We start from the raw sequence: 16,970 nt of genomic DNA, 5'->3' as shown, positions 1-16,970 counted from the left end.
GTTCATTACGATTCTGTAAGAATTATTTCAAAATATTCAATATTTTAGAAGTTATAGGCATTTTAAGCAATAAACTAACCATTTTTAGTCCATAGTACACTTTTGCAATGCACAGGAGGCCCACATACATCTCAACGAATCGTGCTCCACGGTGAATTTTCATTATTCACAGTAAAAGGCAACTTTTGGTACCAAATTTATCAAAATCAGAGACAAAAAATTCTGTGCCAACTCATGGCGCTTATTACATAGACTATAGGTGTGGTCCACAAGTATTTCTGCATATGCTCCGGAGCTGTGTGACCCTGTCCATATTCCTCTCTTCTGGAGATAGAACTTGTGCCCTGATTTGATGTATGTGTGGGAGAGTACGAATTCTAACATTGAGAGGATATGTGATGTACTGAAGCCGAGCATGTTTATTTGGTCCTTGTACTTTTCGATGTAGCTCTTGATGACGTTGAGAGCTCTGTCGTCGGTGGGGAGTGTGGGGTACATATTCTCGACGTCATGTTGTTGGGGTATGAGCTTCTTAGTTTTTGCAGGAACTCGTCTGTGCTCTTCACACGATTGGGGAGGAGTTGGTTGATTTGGATGAGCACCTTACTGACGATCATGTCTAACTTTTCTACGGCGTTGTTGTTTATAGGTTGAACGACCCTCACTTTGGTGTTGGGAAATGTTGGCTTGTGGTCTTTAGCCTGGGGGTATAATTCCGGGGCCGTGCTGTAAGTACTCAGGAGGTGTTTCATTGGTGGTTTGGATATGTCGGCGCCTAGGTCTGCTGAGATGTCTGTAAGAAATTTAGTGACGGCTCACATGCTCCAGGCCATGGAGCAAATGGAAAAGAGGGACCTAACGGACAGTCAGAAACCCACAGCACCCTCCCCCGACTACGTCCTCAAGATTTCATACATCAACGAAGGCTTTACCAGGAAAGTTAGCTCCACAGTCAAGAAAGCGGGAATAAACGCCAGAATCGTGACCCAAGCTGGCAGATCTGTTAAAAGCCTTATCAGTGAGAAAACAAAGAAAACATGTGATTGTGAGCTCTGCAAGTCAGAAAACGACTGCTTCACCAGTCTCTTCGTTTACCAGGCAAACTGCAACACATGTGGGACCAGTACATCGGAGCCTCAAGGAGACCGCTGAAAAACAGGCTCCAGGAGCACGAAAGCAGTTTTAGACTGAACAACAGCCGTACTACGCTAGGCCAACACGCAGCGGAGCACCGAAAAGAGAGCAACGAAATATAGTTTTTAGAATTTTACAACTTCAATATCGTAAGAAAATGTAAAGACACTTTAGAAACTTTTATCAATGAGGGAATGCTTATTAATACCAATAAACCTAAACTTAACAATATGCAGAGTAACGGGTTTACAGAGTAGCGATGTATCCTCCTTTTTACCTTTTACTAGTAATCTGTAGCATGCCAGCTTGAATGTGTTTTAACTTTACCTATCAGAGTATCAGGGTTTAATACACTATGTTTAATTAGATCTTATACACTAATCATCTAACAATATCACTTTCCAATCTGCTGTCTGCCTAATTGGGCCTTTTCATCCCTGCACTCTAAAACGTGTTTAATTTAGCTTACGACCTAATTACACGTCCCCCTCTTATATAGCGGGACTGCCCTCACTTTTAAATTATATCCTTCGTAAAAGGCCAGTAAGTGCCGAAACGTCAGGTGCACAATATGTCCGTATTATTTTCATTTCTGTTATCACATTTGCCTAGTTTCATTTCGTATCTGTACTTTGACTGTCGAGAGCCGTGATGCTCCTCCAAACTAACAAAATGTAACAAGAAACATTTGATGAAAGTGTGTGCATCTTGTTCACAGGAATGGGCCAATAAATTCTCGTGTTATATTTCCCTCCTGGAGGATCCACTATCCAGTGTAGCTATCAAAATGTAAAATTGAATCAGTTATATATATTACACTATTACTTAAAATTTCCCGCCAAGACTGGAATCTAATTAGTGCAAATTCCAAGCAATTTGCGGGCGACCCTATTTGAAACGTGTGCAAGTAGAGTATGGAAGTAGATTGTGGTGTGGTTAGTGGTATGCAATCTTTAGTGTTTACATAATATATTAAGGTCACTGTTGTGACGGTACATTAGAACTATACAGAAAGGCTGAACGGAACCCCTCGGTTTCGAATGATTAACTACGGAATAAAGTTGGTGAAGCAATATAACCACTTATGAATATGTAACAACCAGATAATGGGGTGGTGGTATCTGGTAGTTAATGGACTTTAATTTAAGACCTCGGTCCTCGATGCACTGTGTTTTGTTGGGATTGACTTTGAACTCGGGAGTCAATTTAGGGAAACAACTTTAAAGACATCAGCTATAGTAGGTAAGTCTTCTGATTCGAGAAGGAACTTCACAACTTTGAATGAAGGCAATTCTCTGAAGGTGAGGGCCGTTTTTATACTTCCGCCACTTTACTTACTGTTATTCCACTAATTAATCGATGAGTTGATACAAGCGTGACGTTTTTCCTGTGATGATGATAGTGGCCTTTGATACTAGCTGTGGGTAACGTTAGGTAATTAATTTCCGATTGTTTTATCGGCACGTACTAATTTTAGATAGTGACTTTTTGACACTTATAGCCGTACTAAAGAACTAAAGTATCGAGTGTGATTTGATTTAATTGTGTGACAATGAGGGCAAGGAGTTAATTTCCGATCGCCAAACACAAGCAAACAACAATAGGATGACGGGGTCTGACGATTTTACAATGATCATGGTACCGTAAGCATAATGTCTGTAGACTGCAGGGGCCTACAAGGGGACTACAAGGGGACTACACTTATAAAATGCTTATTTGTAGGGATATCTACAAAAATCAGTCATTTTGGCTACACACATAAGGAAAGAAATTGGATAACTAGTTACAGCTCTTCGTGTAGATAGAAAGAGGTTAACCATTAGTATTTAGAATAATTTATGTTCAGTCAACACGAAAGTTATCAAAACACCTTCGGTCCTGTATATTACATATCTTCATCTAACAACAAATACTTTTTTAGTGCAACTCTTGTCACGAATAACGAGATTAACGTGATAAAAACTGGATTAAAAGAGTCTTCCTAACAGTCAAAGGTATTAGAAATAAAATTACTTAATGAAATATTTATCGGGATATCAAATGTGACGAATGTCAGACAATGATTACTTACTTTAGTAAGAGTTTATCCTCGTAGCAGGAAGAATCATTAAATGTCTGACCACCTCGATGGCGAGTAGTTTACCAGGGAATTGGACCAGCTACAGCTATAACCGGATATTGGAGGGTTGTCCGGTATCAAAGCAAGAAACTTTGACAAACTGACTTTAAACGAGTCAAAAGTAACTTTAAACGAGTCAAAAGTAACTTCAGCTTTAAATCATAAAGTGTCTGGTTGCTCGAGGAACTCGACTTATATAAATGTTTAAGCTCGGTTGAACTCTAAAATCTCATTAGCAAATTGAGAAATTGTAATCTCTGTTTGAAAATAAACCAACACAATTATAATTACATATGAAGCCTTACAAATGTTGGGTTTTGAAAACGAATGCATGGCAAACAAGAACGTGAGACTCAGATGATTAATCATTCAAAAATATAAAAGAACTTTGGGTTTCCGACAAACGGAGCAAAAAACAAAAATTCACATATTATTTTCACTATGTATAGTAGCTGAACAATAAAAATTGCATGTATCAAAAAGAATTGAGCAGAGCGGTTTACCTTATAGTGGATAGTCTAACTGCTTGCGGAGATATTTCTTAACATGTTCGTTTTAAGAAGTGCGCGGCGTAATGATTAACTATTGACAAATTGAAACAAATTACACAATTTTTGATAAAAATAAAAACTTTTTGTCCTCTTAAATTTGAAAATACTCCAATGAAGTGTTAAAAAGAAATAGGAACATTATTATTGAAATTGTTGACGATAAAATGTTAAATAAATAGATTTTGTTATCAATTATGCAATAAAATGTTTCGGTTACGCGCGCGCGTCATCTTTCTCTTCATCTGAAGCAATTACATCCGAATATGGTCAAATCACTTAATAGGGAGGCATATTCTGAGTCCCGCCAAATAGTACGATTCCCTAGATGGTGTGCCCCTTTTGCGGCCGACCGGCCGCGCGCGCTTCGCGCGCGCTCAAAAGGGGTTACAGCGTGTGTCAATATTGCATTGGATGAATTTAAATTATTGAAGCATGTTGATTCACGATGTCAATCCTTCGCAGCTCGGTGAGGCACAGTGGTGCATTTCGCCGATCTACCGGTTGCGAGAAGAATTATTTGATGCGCGGCGCGACCCAGTAGTGCATCGCGCTACAATGAAGCATGCCGCAGAAAAGATTAGCGTTATAAGTAGGGTCAAAAGTAATCTGATTGTTGTCATGCATGACATTTTGTATATTGTATCTGACGCTTAGTCTGCGATTTGATTTATAAGAACTCGCACGATATTTAATATTTATCAAGAGATACAGAGTTGTTAAAACCATCCAACTCGCTGCAGTACTGTCCACCGCTGTTTAAACCTGATAAACACTTCCTAGAGCATAATTGTTCAGGGTGAGAGTGCCTAAAATGTGCCTTCTTCGTGCACTTTCATCACATACGTTCTCAAAATTTTGTCATAGTTGGATAGTATTTCGGCTAAATTTAGAGTATGCATTTACTTTTCATTCGGTTGAAAAGTAGTAGTGCAGTAAAAATAGCAGAATTAGATATAAATTTGGAGCCAGTTCTTTAAACTGGCTTACTTATACTACTTAAAGGGTGTTCAAGGGTTTTCTATTGAATTTATATTGAATTTTATATAGGGTAATTGTTATATTATGTGTATATTGTCTTTTCATTCGGTTGTTTCATAGAATTCGATCCCCCTGTACTGTGTTGCATACAAGCTTTCATTTGGACTTCATAATTCCTATTGCATGTTTCCACGTCACCGTTTATTTATCTTTCATTTGAGTGTTCATGTAGGTTGGTCGTTACAGGTTTACCTTGTTCTGACCAAGGAGACATTACACCTATGTAATTTCTCATCGATCCGATAGATCTCTAGCTGCTCCCTAGACTAGGTGACACTAGAATTTGAACTCTGCACCTTCTGCACTGAGGGAAGAAGCTCCAACCACTGGGCAACCTGAAGTATTTATCAGTCATCGGTGTTGCCAAATTTTATTAATCGATTGAATTCAATTTTAATTCAAAATGTTGTCAAGGTACATTTTTGAGTTAACCAATTATGATTAACTCTCAAATAGGAAGAAATATATTCGCTGGTATGGTGTATAATGACAGTGATTTTAAGATTATCGATTTTTTCGTAACAGTTAACTATCAGCCTAAACTGACAATTTATTTATTGGATTGGAAATAACAATGAGCCTTTGCTAATTAAATCATAAAGACACAGCTTTATTCAGATACATTCTCTATAACTATCATCTTGTTTCAGTCAAGCATTGATAATGATATGTTTGCTCAACGCACCAAGGAGACTGTTGGCATTAAGGAAGCTAAGACATGAGAGATTATTTACTACACTGGCTTCTGCTGCAGACAGCAACAATTCTTCACACCCTCTGCCTGTGCCCAAGGAAGTCGAGAATCGAATAAAGACACTGTGTTCAAGATATTCTCCCTGTCGGACTAGTTTTCAGCTTCAGTTTAATGACTATATCAAACTAAAGAATAGAATAAAGACCTCGCGATATTTTGCATTACTAGGAGGCTATGTTTTTGGGTGCTTTACGTTTGCATCAAATAGTATGTGGTTTTTTCCTTGGCTGATGTCAGACTCTCCTCTCACAATTATGTAAGTAAAACTCTCCTTCCTAAATACATAGTTTCACACAATATAGATATTACATGCTGCTCATTAGTAGCTAGAACACCGTGGCCGTCATATCTGCACTGGGAGGTGTCTAATGTCTATCCATAATAGACTAAAACCCTGCTCAGTGATGGCTACTGGCAGCAGTGGCGTAACTTTGCCTGTTGGCGCCCCCCCCCCCCCCCGCTCAGTGACGAAAAGCGCCCCTAAAATTTTTTGTGTCCCTAAAAAAAATATTAAAAAAAAAAAAGGTTGGGTAATTTTTTTTCTCGCCCCCCCCTAAGGCTTTTTGCGCCCCCTTGAAGCAAAAAAGGGTACCCCAAATATTTTTTTCGCGTCGACCGAACGCTAAATTGGACAGGGAAATACATACAAAGGGCCTAAAATTCAGGAAAATTGCGCCCCCCTTATACGGCGCCCCCCCGCACAAGCGGGGTCTGCGGGGCCCTAAGTTACGCCACTGACTGGCAGTTATCAGTCAACATTGCATCATGCACCAAAATCAAGTGAAAGACACTTAAGAGAGGTTTACGTTTCCTGGAACTGGTGATTGCTGATATTTCCTTATTTGGGGCGAATAATGGTTATCTATGACTACTGGTAATTATGACAATTTGCGCTTCTAACACAATGTGTCATATAGTTTTAAAGATGCTTACTTCTTGTCGTTTCAGGGGAATGGAAGGAATTGATCCAATGATCATTGGAACCTGTATGACATTTGCATCTGGTATTACCTGTGTTATCATAACTGCATTCGGATATCGTAATTTTCATCTTAGAGTTATGGGCTCTGAAACAAAGGCAAACTTTCATCAGGTAAATCACAATAAATTGCAACTACAATTTCAGTTACGAAAACAATTACAATTACGAAAAACCGATTACAATCACACTAATCTTCTCAGAGAGAAGACGATTTTCAGCGTCGGTTGAACTTATACAGATGTACAGACTCAGTAGAGGTGGGGTTTAGTGATGATTATTATGGAGATAAAATCAAGGACCTGACAGACTACAGATACTGGGTCCGGGTACAGCAGATTAAACTTGAGAACTCTCAGAGAGCTAAAGAAATGGCTCAGAAGTCAGATGAGGGGTAGTTTAGAGTGAACTGTAGGGTGAAATTTAGAGAAGCTAACGTTTGTTAATTTATTTTAATCGTGCGGGGTGAGACTGAAATGTCTCATGTGAAATTTGTTTACCCGAGTGGATAATCGTTTTTCTAATATGCTGACTATGCTATGTTTGTATGAAATATTATTCACGAGTAATATAGATATATGTGAAGATATATTTCTGGATAATTATGTTCATTATATGAATTATTCTATTGATCCTATACTAATTTATTGCCATATATTTATATCTTTTCGCTCTATAATCTTCAATCTTGTTTGTAGTTGGGTGGGATAATAGCAAATAAATAGATGAATTTTATCATTCAGTTTATTTTATCAAGTTGTTATTCACAGCACAGTTATTCTGTTATAGCTTTCAGTTGTTTCAAATCAATTCTGATAATTATTTTTTCTGTATCTTGTGATAATGACTTCAAACACACTATAAAGATAATGTTTCCTTAATATTCCGTTATCTTGTAAGCGCACTTAAACATAATCATCATATCCAATAACAATTTTCATTTGGTGCCGTTTGTTCATGGTAAGTCCAGTCGGCAATCTGCTTTATTCCTTTCTTAACCCATTAATTGCCACAGTTCAGGATGATTATTGAAGAGGTTGAATTTCTAAAGCAATGGCTGGTCACTCAGCTGGAAATGATGTGAGTTTATCTTTTAAATAGATATCAATTTTTGTAATTACAAAAATTGATATCTATTTAAAAGTTATTCAAAGTTATGGTCTAATTCACAAAAAACAGAGCTTAAATATAATATAATGTGATCTAGTAACGAAGTCGCTAATACGCCTTAATAATCACTCAAACATTGTTATATTACTCATTCTTCTATTACCCTTAGCTCGGAAGCAGATCCAAGCGTCCTGGCGAAGTATGTGATAGCTTTGCTAAAAAAAGACGAGGCGTTCAATGAAGACACATTTGTGGAACAGTTAGAGGTTTTTCTAGATAAAGGTTTGTCCGCTTGTCATAGGTTACAATTCAGATTATCTTTCAAAAGAATGTAAAATGCTCCTTTGATTTGGTGCTAGAAGCGAGTTCAAGATAATTGGTTATTTGAACAAATAGCTTCAACTGAACTCGGTCCTACTTCAAAGGCAATCAATTTCAAGGAAAAATGCTCATTCAAAATTTAAATCCGATCTGATTTTGACAAGTTGTTCATTGATGTAATGATTGATAGCCATGCCATTCTGATTGACTTGTATTTAAAATAGATGATCTTGTTACTACTTGTCATTCTGGGTATTTTAGCAACATACATTTCAGAAACTGAGAGTTTTGTGAAAAATTTATACGACGTGATCGAAAGTAAAGAATACATGCCAGTGCCACCTAAGAAAAAGAGAGTTTTTACCGAAGTCAAAGAAGTCAAAGCAAAGGATGATCCAAAACCTGAACGGAAGATATCCATTGACACAAAAAAGGTAAACTTATGTACATATAATATATAATGATAATAATTGGTGCTTGAATTTCATTGCATATTATAATGATTACGTGCTACTCGTATTGATTTGAGTTAACTAATATTGATTGTACAATATTTATCTATGCTATTCTCATCCTTATTCTGGAATTGAATAGCATTAACGATCTAATAATTTAAAAGTCAGTATCATTAACATGATTAATAATTGTATGGAAATATTTCATAATCTGCATTTTGATTACGAACATAATTAGATAGTGTTACATAACACTACTGTATTGACAATTTTGACAGTGAAATTTGACTCTAGTTTGATTTGTTTTCATCACGATGCGGTAATGACAATACACATGTCGAATACATGTTATAGTTTTGCACAATAACACAACGTTATTTATATATACATAGTAAGCATATAATATATCGTCTTGCTTCAAAAACAGCTTGATCGATTAATTATCTTAAAAATTAAAAGTATCTCAATAATCAATTAATGTTTAATTACAGGGGACAGAGCAAAGACTAGTTGAATTATCAATAGATGTGAATACGGATGAGGATGATAAGATGAACGCGAGAAAGAGACGCTTTGAGGAGGACAGAGACAGGAGGAAACGTGGCAGGTAATATTCAGTAAAAACATATGAATTGTGCACGTGCAAAATACTGTGCTTCACCAAAAATATGTGCACTGTGTACGTGCAAAATACTGTACTTCACCACAAATATGTGCATTGTGTACGTGCAAAATACTGTACTTCACCACAAATATGTGCATTGTGCACGTGCAAAATACTGTGCTTCACTACAAGTATGTGCACGTGCAAAATGAAGGAATGCACATAGTGAGATGTGCTTCACTAAGCCCACTTGTTAGCAGTGCAGTGTTGCACTGTAATGGCATTAACTTTATAATCATATCTTTAAGTTCCTGAGATGTTTTACATTTTCGTAAATTAAGTCCTCTATCCTTCAAAATCAGTATATTATAATAATAATGTATAAGAATGTAGGGTCCCAAATTTAATTGTTAGAATGAACTTTGTACTGGGTTATATTACCTTTTTCACTGAAATTTCCATGTTTGATAACACACACTTGATGCGTGCATTTTAACATGTTATTTTCTGCACCTCCGTTTAAATGTTGAGAGAACAAATGTTAAGATTTAAACAAATGTTAAGATAACAAATGTTCAGTCGGCCCGGAGGAAGGGAAGAGGAAACAAGGAGATTTAACACTGAATCTTACGAAGAGAGGAGAGATGTTAGAAGATTCACTGATAGAGGAGACAGAACGTAAGTACACACAACCTATAATATTGTTTATTTAATGTAAGTACGTAGTAATAAATATCCTCTTGTTATAGTAGTGTTTGTTTATACTACTGTGTTTCTACGAAATCTGCCTGATGTTAAAAGCTTTAGTGATTCGTATAAGAAACAGCTACTCTCATCTATAACAACAGACCCTAATTATACCGTCGACAATTCATATGACAAATTTTACACTGCAATCATAGTCTACGATAACTAAGTATCTTCTAATTCTTTTAAATCTGAGGCATATATAATTGATGTATCGAAAGGATTTTCCCTTTTTTACCACCTTACCATTTTGATTGATTTTGCACATGACTGACATGTTTTAACTGGAGAAAGGGTTCGCACAGTGGTAGTTTTATAAACCACTTTTAATTTATTGACCTATTATACCTAGTGGTAGTTTTATAGACCACATTTAATTTATTTACTTATTATACTTAGTATTTATTTTTGGTGACTGTATCACCCAGTTTTAACATTTGATAATTGTACAGTTTATTGACGACACATTGACTGAATGTTATTTTATATTCTAATTTATATTCTAGATATTTTATTTATTTTTCAACAGACGACAACTTCCTGTTTTTTCTTCTATATTAATTACTCATATCTCTTTTACAGACTTTTTTACAAGGACATTGACAGATGATACTCACATTAGGCATTCATTATTGCATCTAAATTATTTCACTTGCATTAGGTTTAGAAATTTATTCTCTGGTTAACAGATTTCAAATGTTTAATTAATTTGTAGTATGACAGTAAGGTATATAAGAAGTTATTTAATTTTGCTTGGGCTATTATATTGACTATTGAGGTTTAATGATGATATGGAATTTGAATTCTATATAAATCTACACTATGTGGTTGGGGCATTTTGCATAGTAAATATGGTTACTACTCCTATATATCATATTATTTGATTGGTATTCGATTTCTGATTATTTCTCTAGGAATATGATTATTATATCTCAATTTGGCTTTAGGTAGGGTGCCCCGCTAAAAGAACTGGATTCTTCCAGGAAGCATCCCGTGCACAGACCTTGGTCTACATATATATTAAATTATTAACCATTCATTCTGTATGTGCACGAAAATTTATTTCAATCAATGAATATAATGTGGGAAGTTCTCTGTGTAATGAATAAACTAGACGATGTTATTTTAATTTAGCTGCTGCCATCTCAATTTTTTTCATCCCACTAGTTTCTTTTTCTCTTAGTCTCTCAACTAACCACCCCAGGAGATCAGACGAGCAAGCACCACGTGACCGTTACCCCGCATCACGTGAGATAACACGTGACCGTGGTGACATAACACGTGACCGTGTCGGATACCCTAAACGAAGGTACACCCCAGACAGACACCAGTCCCGCTCCCCCTCCCCTCCCAAGAGATCTAGATCTCCACCCACCAGAAGATCTAGATCTCCAGTCAGGCAGCCTAGGAGTCCTAGAAAGAAGAGTAACTCTCCCCCGAGAAACGGGAAAGGTACTGGTTTCTTAATTTACACGTGTATCAGGGGATGTGACAGTGGTACACCAGGCAGAAGAAACTATTCAAACTCTCATATTTCCAAACTCTCATATTTTCAAACTCTCATATTTCAAAAACACCAAGTTTCACTTCTTATTAACGCACGTACACTCCATTGCAGCGCGTAAAGAAAGATGTCGTGATTTTGACGAGAAAGGCTACTGTCTGCGTGGAGGACTGTGCCAGTATGATCACGGTATAGACCCTGTAGTAGTGGAGGAGAGTAGCTTATCCAGTGTACTTCAAGCAGCTCAGACTCCTTCTCTTCCTCCTCCTCCTCCTGGGCCGTTCAGTGGTGCCCCACCTCTATTTCCCCCAGGTACTGTGTGTAAATATGCGTAAGTGTGTGTGTGGTGCTACATTTTGGCGTGTGTTAATTGAGAACGTGTCATGTTGAAATTGCTGCTTAATAAATTGCGAGTATGCACTACCAACCCCTCGGAAGGAAAATCTTGCACATTCTGTCTTATGATATTTAGTACAGGGTTAGAAATATTCGTCTAGTACCTGGCGAAGCTGATAACAATTCCAGTTTTTGTACAATGTTTTCCCGTGTATTGCAAACCAAATTACCAATGAAATGGTCCATGAACTAAGTCAGGCTCCCTCCATAATATTTATAATCTGAACCAGAAAACGACATTTACCTTCTTAACTTGGTGAAATCTTTCCAGTCTGTCAACAGCACCAAAACCACTGAATATTTTCGGCATAACCTGGGACAAATTACGGGAATAAGCTTCGCGACTAGCAGTAAAATTTTACAAATTCGTACTGTGTTACGCAACTGTCAACGCCGTAGTTGTGCGCGCACGCACCGTCGCGCGCAGCAGCTTATCTTGTACGTTATCAATCTCAGTCGGTCAGAATAATTGCATCGCCGACTGTCCACTGTCCAGGCTGCATCCTATTTAAACCAATACCTCACTCTTATCTACTATACAGCATCTTTATATTCACGATGCAATTGTATCACACCGACAAAAATTTGAAAATGGTGAATTTTTGAGAGTTCAACATGCAACCGGGCAACTCGATGGCAATTTTCAACATACATCGTTAGTTCGTATCTTGCAATGTCTATAAACCAAAGGGAAGCGTTCTTGAACGCCAGTAAAACATGATATATAACAATAATCCTATTCAGGTGAGACTTATAACCCGGATAAGCCAGCTCTGATTAACAACCAGACCCCCCTGGTCCCAGCCCCCGCTCAGCCTCTTCCCCCACCTCGGCCTGTTACACACGCCTCCAGTACATCAGGTACTGGTAGTTACAGCTCTATTTTCAGTTTTCAAGGAGCCTCCACGGTCTTTCACATTCAGATTTTTAAAACCTGGCTTTATTCACCAAGTTGTTGTCCATTTCTATTTCAAATAACAAAATATCCAGGATTATCAATGTGCCACCCTAACGTCGTAATATCTCAGCTCCCACTGCACAGATGAGCGAGACAACACACCCCTCTAAACCTTACGTTCACACAGTCAAGAGAGCACCCTCTAGCACAGGTAACAATCCTCTCGTTGTAGACACTTTTTAGTCAGAGTTGTCCATCTTACGTCTGAATACTGGTGGAGAAGTAGTGAACAATATTTTTTTTCTCGTCCAATCAGCTTCCTGGAATCACTGTCACGTGCCTATTATGGTTCGCTTCCCCGTCAGTATTCCGATCTATTTGTTGATATCGTACTGTAATCGGCGCGGCGGCGAGACATCTTTTCATTAGTAGCTCATTTCAACAAAAGTCCCCTTATTAACTGTACAAAATTCAACGAATAATCCGATAAAAAACCTGACTGACTCGCATCCTCAGGAGTACCTAGAAGCTTTAAACTAGTTGACGGTAGTAATATTATCACCGGAGCAGTTGTGCCAGTGGAACCAACCCAGACTACCTTACTTGTCAGAGACATCCCTTATCAGAGTAACGATAGTGCACTGGTGAGAAATATTAAAGTCAGCATAATTATCCTGAGCATGTCGCTACTCCTGTTATTTTAATGCACTGTATCTCAAAGAATTTGGGAAATTAATTACCTCAAATAGATCTTGATTATTTTCAAATTTACTGAATGTAACCTCTATCCAGCTGTCACATCATCTTGGAAAGTATGGTCCGATAAAACAGCTGCAGTGTAGAGTGTATAACGATGTTCACACTGCTATGGTAGAGTTCCACTCCCACGACAGTGCTGCTGCTTGTTTCAACTCTAATATCGCTCTACTCGGTGTCAGGTAGGAGTTGTTGTACTGCTTTGTCGTGCCAATACAATTTAAGGACTAAAAGGAAGTTTCTGTGGCATGATTTTAGGTGCCCTGTAACGAATGTGCTTCGAACAAACAGCTTGAATGAGGTGGTTATGGTTTTTCCTTATTACCCAAACGGTAACTGATTACATAACAATATAATTACCCGATAGGTACATAAAATTCTTTTGGAAGGAGGTGGTCCCAATATCTTTAGCCCCGTCCTTATTCAAGAACATGGGTAAGGTCACCACTTCCTCTATCCACCAAGACATGAACCTGGTGAATAACAAGACCTCGGCTCCACCACCCCCTGCTGCCTTAAGCTTAGTAACCAGTAAGTTAACCGTGTTTCTGTTCTTTATTCGTTTGCACCCTTAAAGTATTGCATTTGCATTTCACGTATGGCTTGGAACAAATACGTATTATCGTTAATGTCAATAAATGGCTTGTTTGACCCTTCACAGCGTAGAAGGTTCACTTTATCATTTATTAGGTTTCAATGGTATTCAGTAAAGTTTATAAACGGTAACTTCTCCCCAGACAACAAACCAGCCACCACACCTCGAGAACAACCCAGACCTACAGCTGCACAGAAAAAACTGGAGCTTGCTAAAAGAACACAAGGTCTCCTTGCCCAGAACGTAGTAAACCAGAAACTAATTCTCAGTAAGCTGGAAAGCTGTAAGGTACTATCCGAGAAAAGGTCCATGTTAGAAACAATGAAGAAGCTACAGCTGTCGCATGACACTATAAAAGCGAGCCTGGCCAGCATAGAAAACAGTGATCGAAAGAGAAAAGCTCCTCAACCCGTTAAACAAGCACCAGCTACCACCCTCGGTGCTTCCACCAACTTGGACTTGAGGCCCAAGGAGATTATTGTAAAGAACTGCAATAACGCAGAGGAACTTCACGAACATTTCAGGTAAAAACAACATTTTGCTTTACAAGATAGAATTAAAAATCGGGTCGAGCACTGAGCAACAAATTCTATAAATAGGTGCAATGCAACCACTAACCGTTATTAATGGCTAGTTACAGGGTACAGGGAATATGTTGCCAATTAAAAGTGGCTGAGATACATATTAAACCAGGGGAAGTTGTGGGGTTTGAAATGCTACTCTGGGGGGGGGGGGGGCCAACGCCCCAAAAGGCCCACACATATCGAAAATCCGAAAAGGGCCCTAGAAATCGGAGCTTTTTGGGGCCTTTTGACCCTGACCACTATTTGATAGTGTTTATGGACCATAATCTCCATGTAAATACACCCAAATAAACATAAAAGTACTGTGCAAGTAGTCAGATAATATCATTAAAGCACTTAGCATATATCAAACTTGATGAAATTGAAGTTAATTCTAGGGCCCCAAAAGGCCCTACACATATTGAAAATCCAAAAAGGGCCCTAGAAATCGGGGCCTTTTGGGGCGTTGGCCCCCCCCCCCCCCCCCCCCCCCCCCCCCCCCCCCCCCCCCCCCCCCTACTCTGGTATAATTTCTACACAATATTTAAGTGCATAATCCGAGGTAATGATCACTGACCAGTCTACTTTCAGTAAATTTGGCACCTGCACTGTGATACCCTCTGGGGTTGGTGTCATCATCGGGTTCGACAAACGCCGGGACGCTGAAATGGCCTACGTAAAGGGCAGGATTGTTGATGACCAAGAGCTCGATATAGAGTGGAATAAGACCGGTGAAGTGACTTCTTCTCAGGTAGGAAAGTGTTATGCTTTTTAAATTATGAGGTTCAAATGAGTAAATTTTGCAAAGTCAATTCAATTATTCTCAATATAATACATCGCATTGCACGGAAAGCTAAATATTTGTATAGTTAGTACAGACGTAAATTGTTTGCGCCTCTATCAACCTTAACCTGTTCCCTCTGTAAACTAATTCGACTCTCAAACAAATAACAGAAACTACCCGTCATCCCATTGAGCATGTTGATTGTTATCATTTAAACGGAGCTTATTATTCCAGGTAACCGTAGAACCTATAAGATGACGATTTGACCAACGGTTAACTTGACGTCAGACGATTCAGTCGAGAGGGGTAACGGTCACGTGACATCGCAACCTATTTCACGTGACGTAATTACTTAAAGTGACGTCATTACTCAAGATTACGTCATTACTTAAGATTACGTCATTACTTGAGGTGACGTTATCGCGGCCCCTCTTATGAACTGTTATAGACATGGACAATGTATTGTCTAAGAACATTCAGCGACGAACGATTTTGTGGTTGAAGTTCAGTGTATTCGAAGAGCAGAATGCTTTTTCCTTTTTTGTTGTTGCCAGGACTATGTCGCTAATATTGTAAAGTTAAGGCATATTTTCAATGAATAACTTTGCGGTGGGTATTATTGTAGCGAAGGCTATGGGATTGCTAGATATTTGATTTGGGCTAAAAGCAATGGAAAGGAATCTTCATAATAGTTAGAATTATTTACCTTATAATGTTCCCTGTTATTCTGACAGCATATAAAGGTCAGCCAAATTTAGGCGCCCTCAATTTCTGTGGTTCCTTGCTCAATATTTTCGCCATCATGCACATGGTTTGCTTGAAAAGCCATCATGGATCCATAAACTTGATCTGATGAAACTGCTGATGAACCAAAATATGAACTAAATTTCAAGCACACCACCAGAGAGAAATATAATTCATTGAGCATGGTCCTATAACTATATAGGACCTGTCTCAAACAAACTGCACGGTTTCCAATACCATGAACAGCTGTAGGATAGATAAAATGATCAACTTTCATACATTAACTAATCGATTACCTGATTTGGCAGAATTCGAGAAGCCGACGGGCTGTGTCGTGCCTCTTGAATTTTGCCCAATTTTTCCATTTCCATTGTTGATCCTTTCAATCTTTAATTTTGAGTTTGAGTTGAATTATCCAATATTGAATATTTCCATTATACCAACAACTGACGGTAACATTCAAGCTCTTCCAGTTTTTACACCATATCAGTCTTTCTTTCACTCAGATATTGTCCAAAAGCGATAAGGTGATTATAATATTACGTAATCACTGAGGGGGTGGAGAGGAGAGAGGGTCTTTAAATAAAATATTCCGAGAGGCACTTTCCTCTAGAAATATTATGTATTACGACATAGCCATATCATATGGCATATGGCATCGGCAAAGTTACGAACAAGCGGCACCTATAATTGGAATCAAGGGTGGGCGACAATTGACCCCCCGACAATTGACCCCCCGACAATATAATTTAATACAATTAACCCTGACCCTGACCCAGGACCCTAACCCTAACGCTAACCATGACCCTGACCCTGACCCAGGAACCTAACCCTGACCCAGGATCCTGGCCAAGGACCCTTACCCGATCAATTGACCCCAGTGTAATTACTTGATTGACGGTGTCAACCCATCGAGAT

The 16,970-nt window shown here is 38.3% G+C and overlaps 1 protein-coding gene and 1 long non-coding RNA gene across 2 annotated transcripts; both read left to right on the top strand.

Moving 5' to 3' along the window:
• Window positions 1-5,481: 5,481 nt before the first annotated feature.
• Window positions 5,482-7,368, top strand: LOC134822210 (uncharacterized). The gene is made up of 3 exons (XR_010161152.1): window positions 5,482-5,852; window positions 6,545-6,689; window positions 6,779-7,368. It is a non-coding gene; the product is annotated as an uncharacterized LOC134822210 (long non-coding RNA).
• Window positions 7,369-7,594: 226 nt separating this feature from the next.
• LOC134822259 (RNA-binding protein 26-like) lies at window positions 7,595-16,087 on the top strand. The gene is made up of 15 exons (XM_063833164.1): window positions 7,595-7,655; window positions 7,855-7,967; window positions 8,283-8,440; window positions 8,953-9,068; window positions 9,645-9,743; window positions 11,017-11,264; window positions 11,431-11,628; window positions 12,457-12,573; window positions 12,741-12,821; window positions 13,127-13,254; window positions 13,403-13,548; window positions 13,734-13,897; window positions 14,104-14,485; window positions 15,116-15,275; window positions 15,543-16,087. Exons 1-15 carry the CDS (start codon window positions 7,597-7,599, stop codon window positions 15,564-15,566), a joined length of 2,193 nt encoding a protein of 730 aa, XP_063689234.1. The 5' UTR covers window positions 7,595-7,596; the 3' UTR covers window positions 15,567-16,087.
• Window positions 16,088-16,970: the final 883 nt, after the last annotated feature.

This window comes from Bolinopsis microptera, chromosome 10 (genome assembly GCF_026151205.1).
Source record: "Bolinopsis microptera isolate Bmic1 chromosome 10, MBARI_Bmic_1.0, whole genome shotgun sequence".
Classification (NCBI taxonomy): domain Eukaryota; kingdom Metazoa; phylum Ctenophora; class Tentaculata; order Lobata; family Bolinopsidae; genus Bolinopsis; species Bolinopsis microptera.
This window is presented reverse-complemented; position numbering and strand designations above follow the sequence as displayed.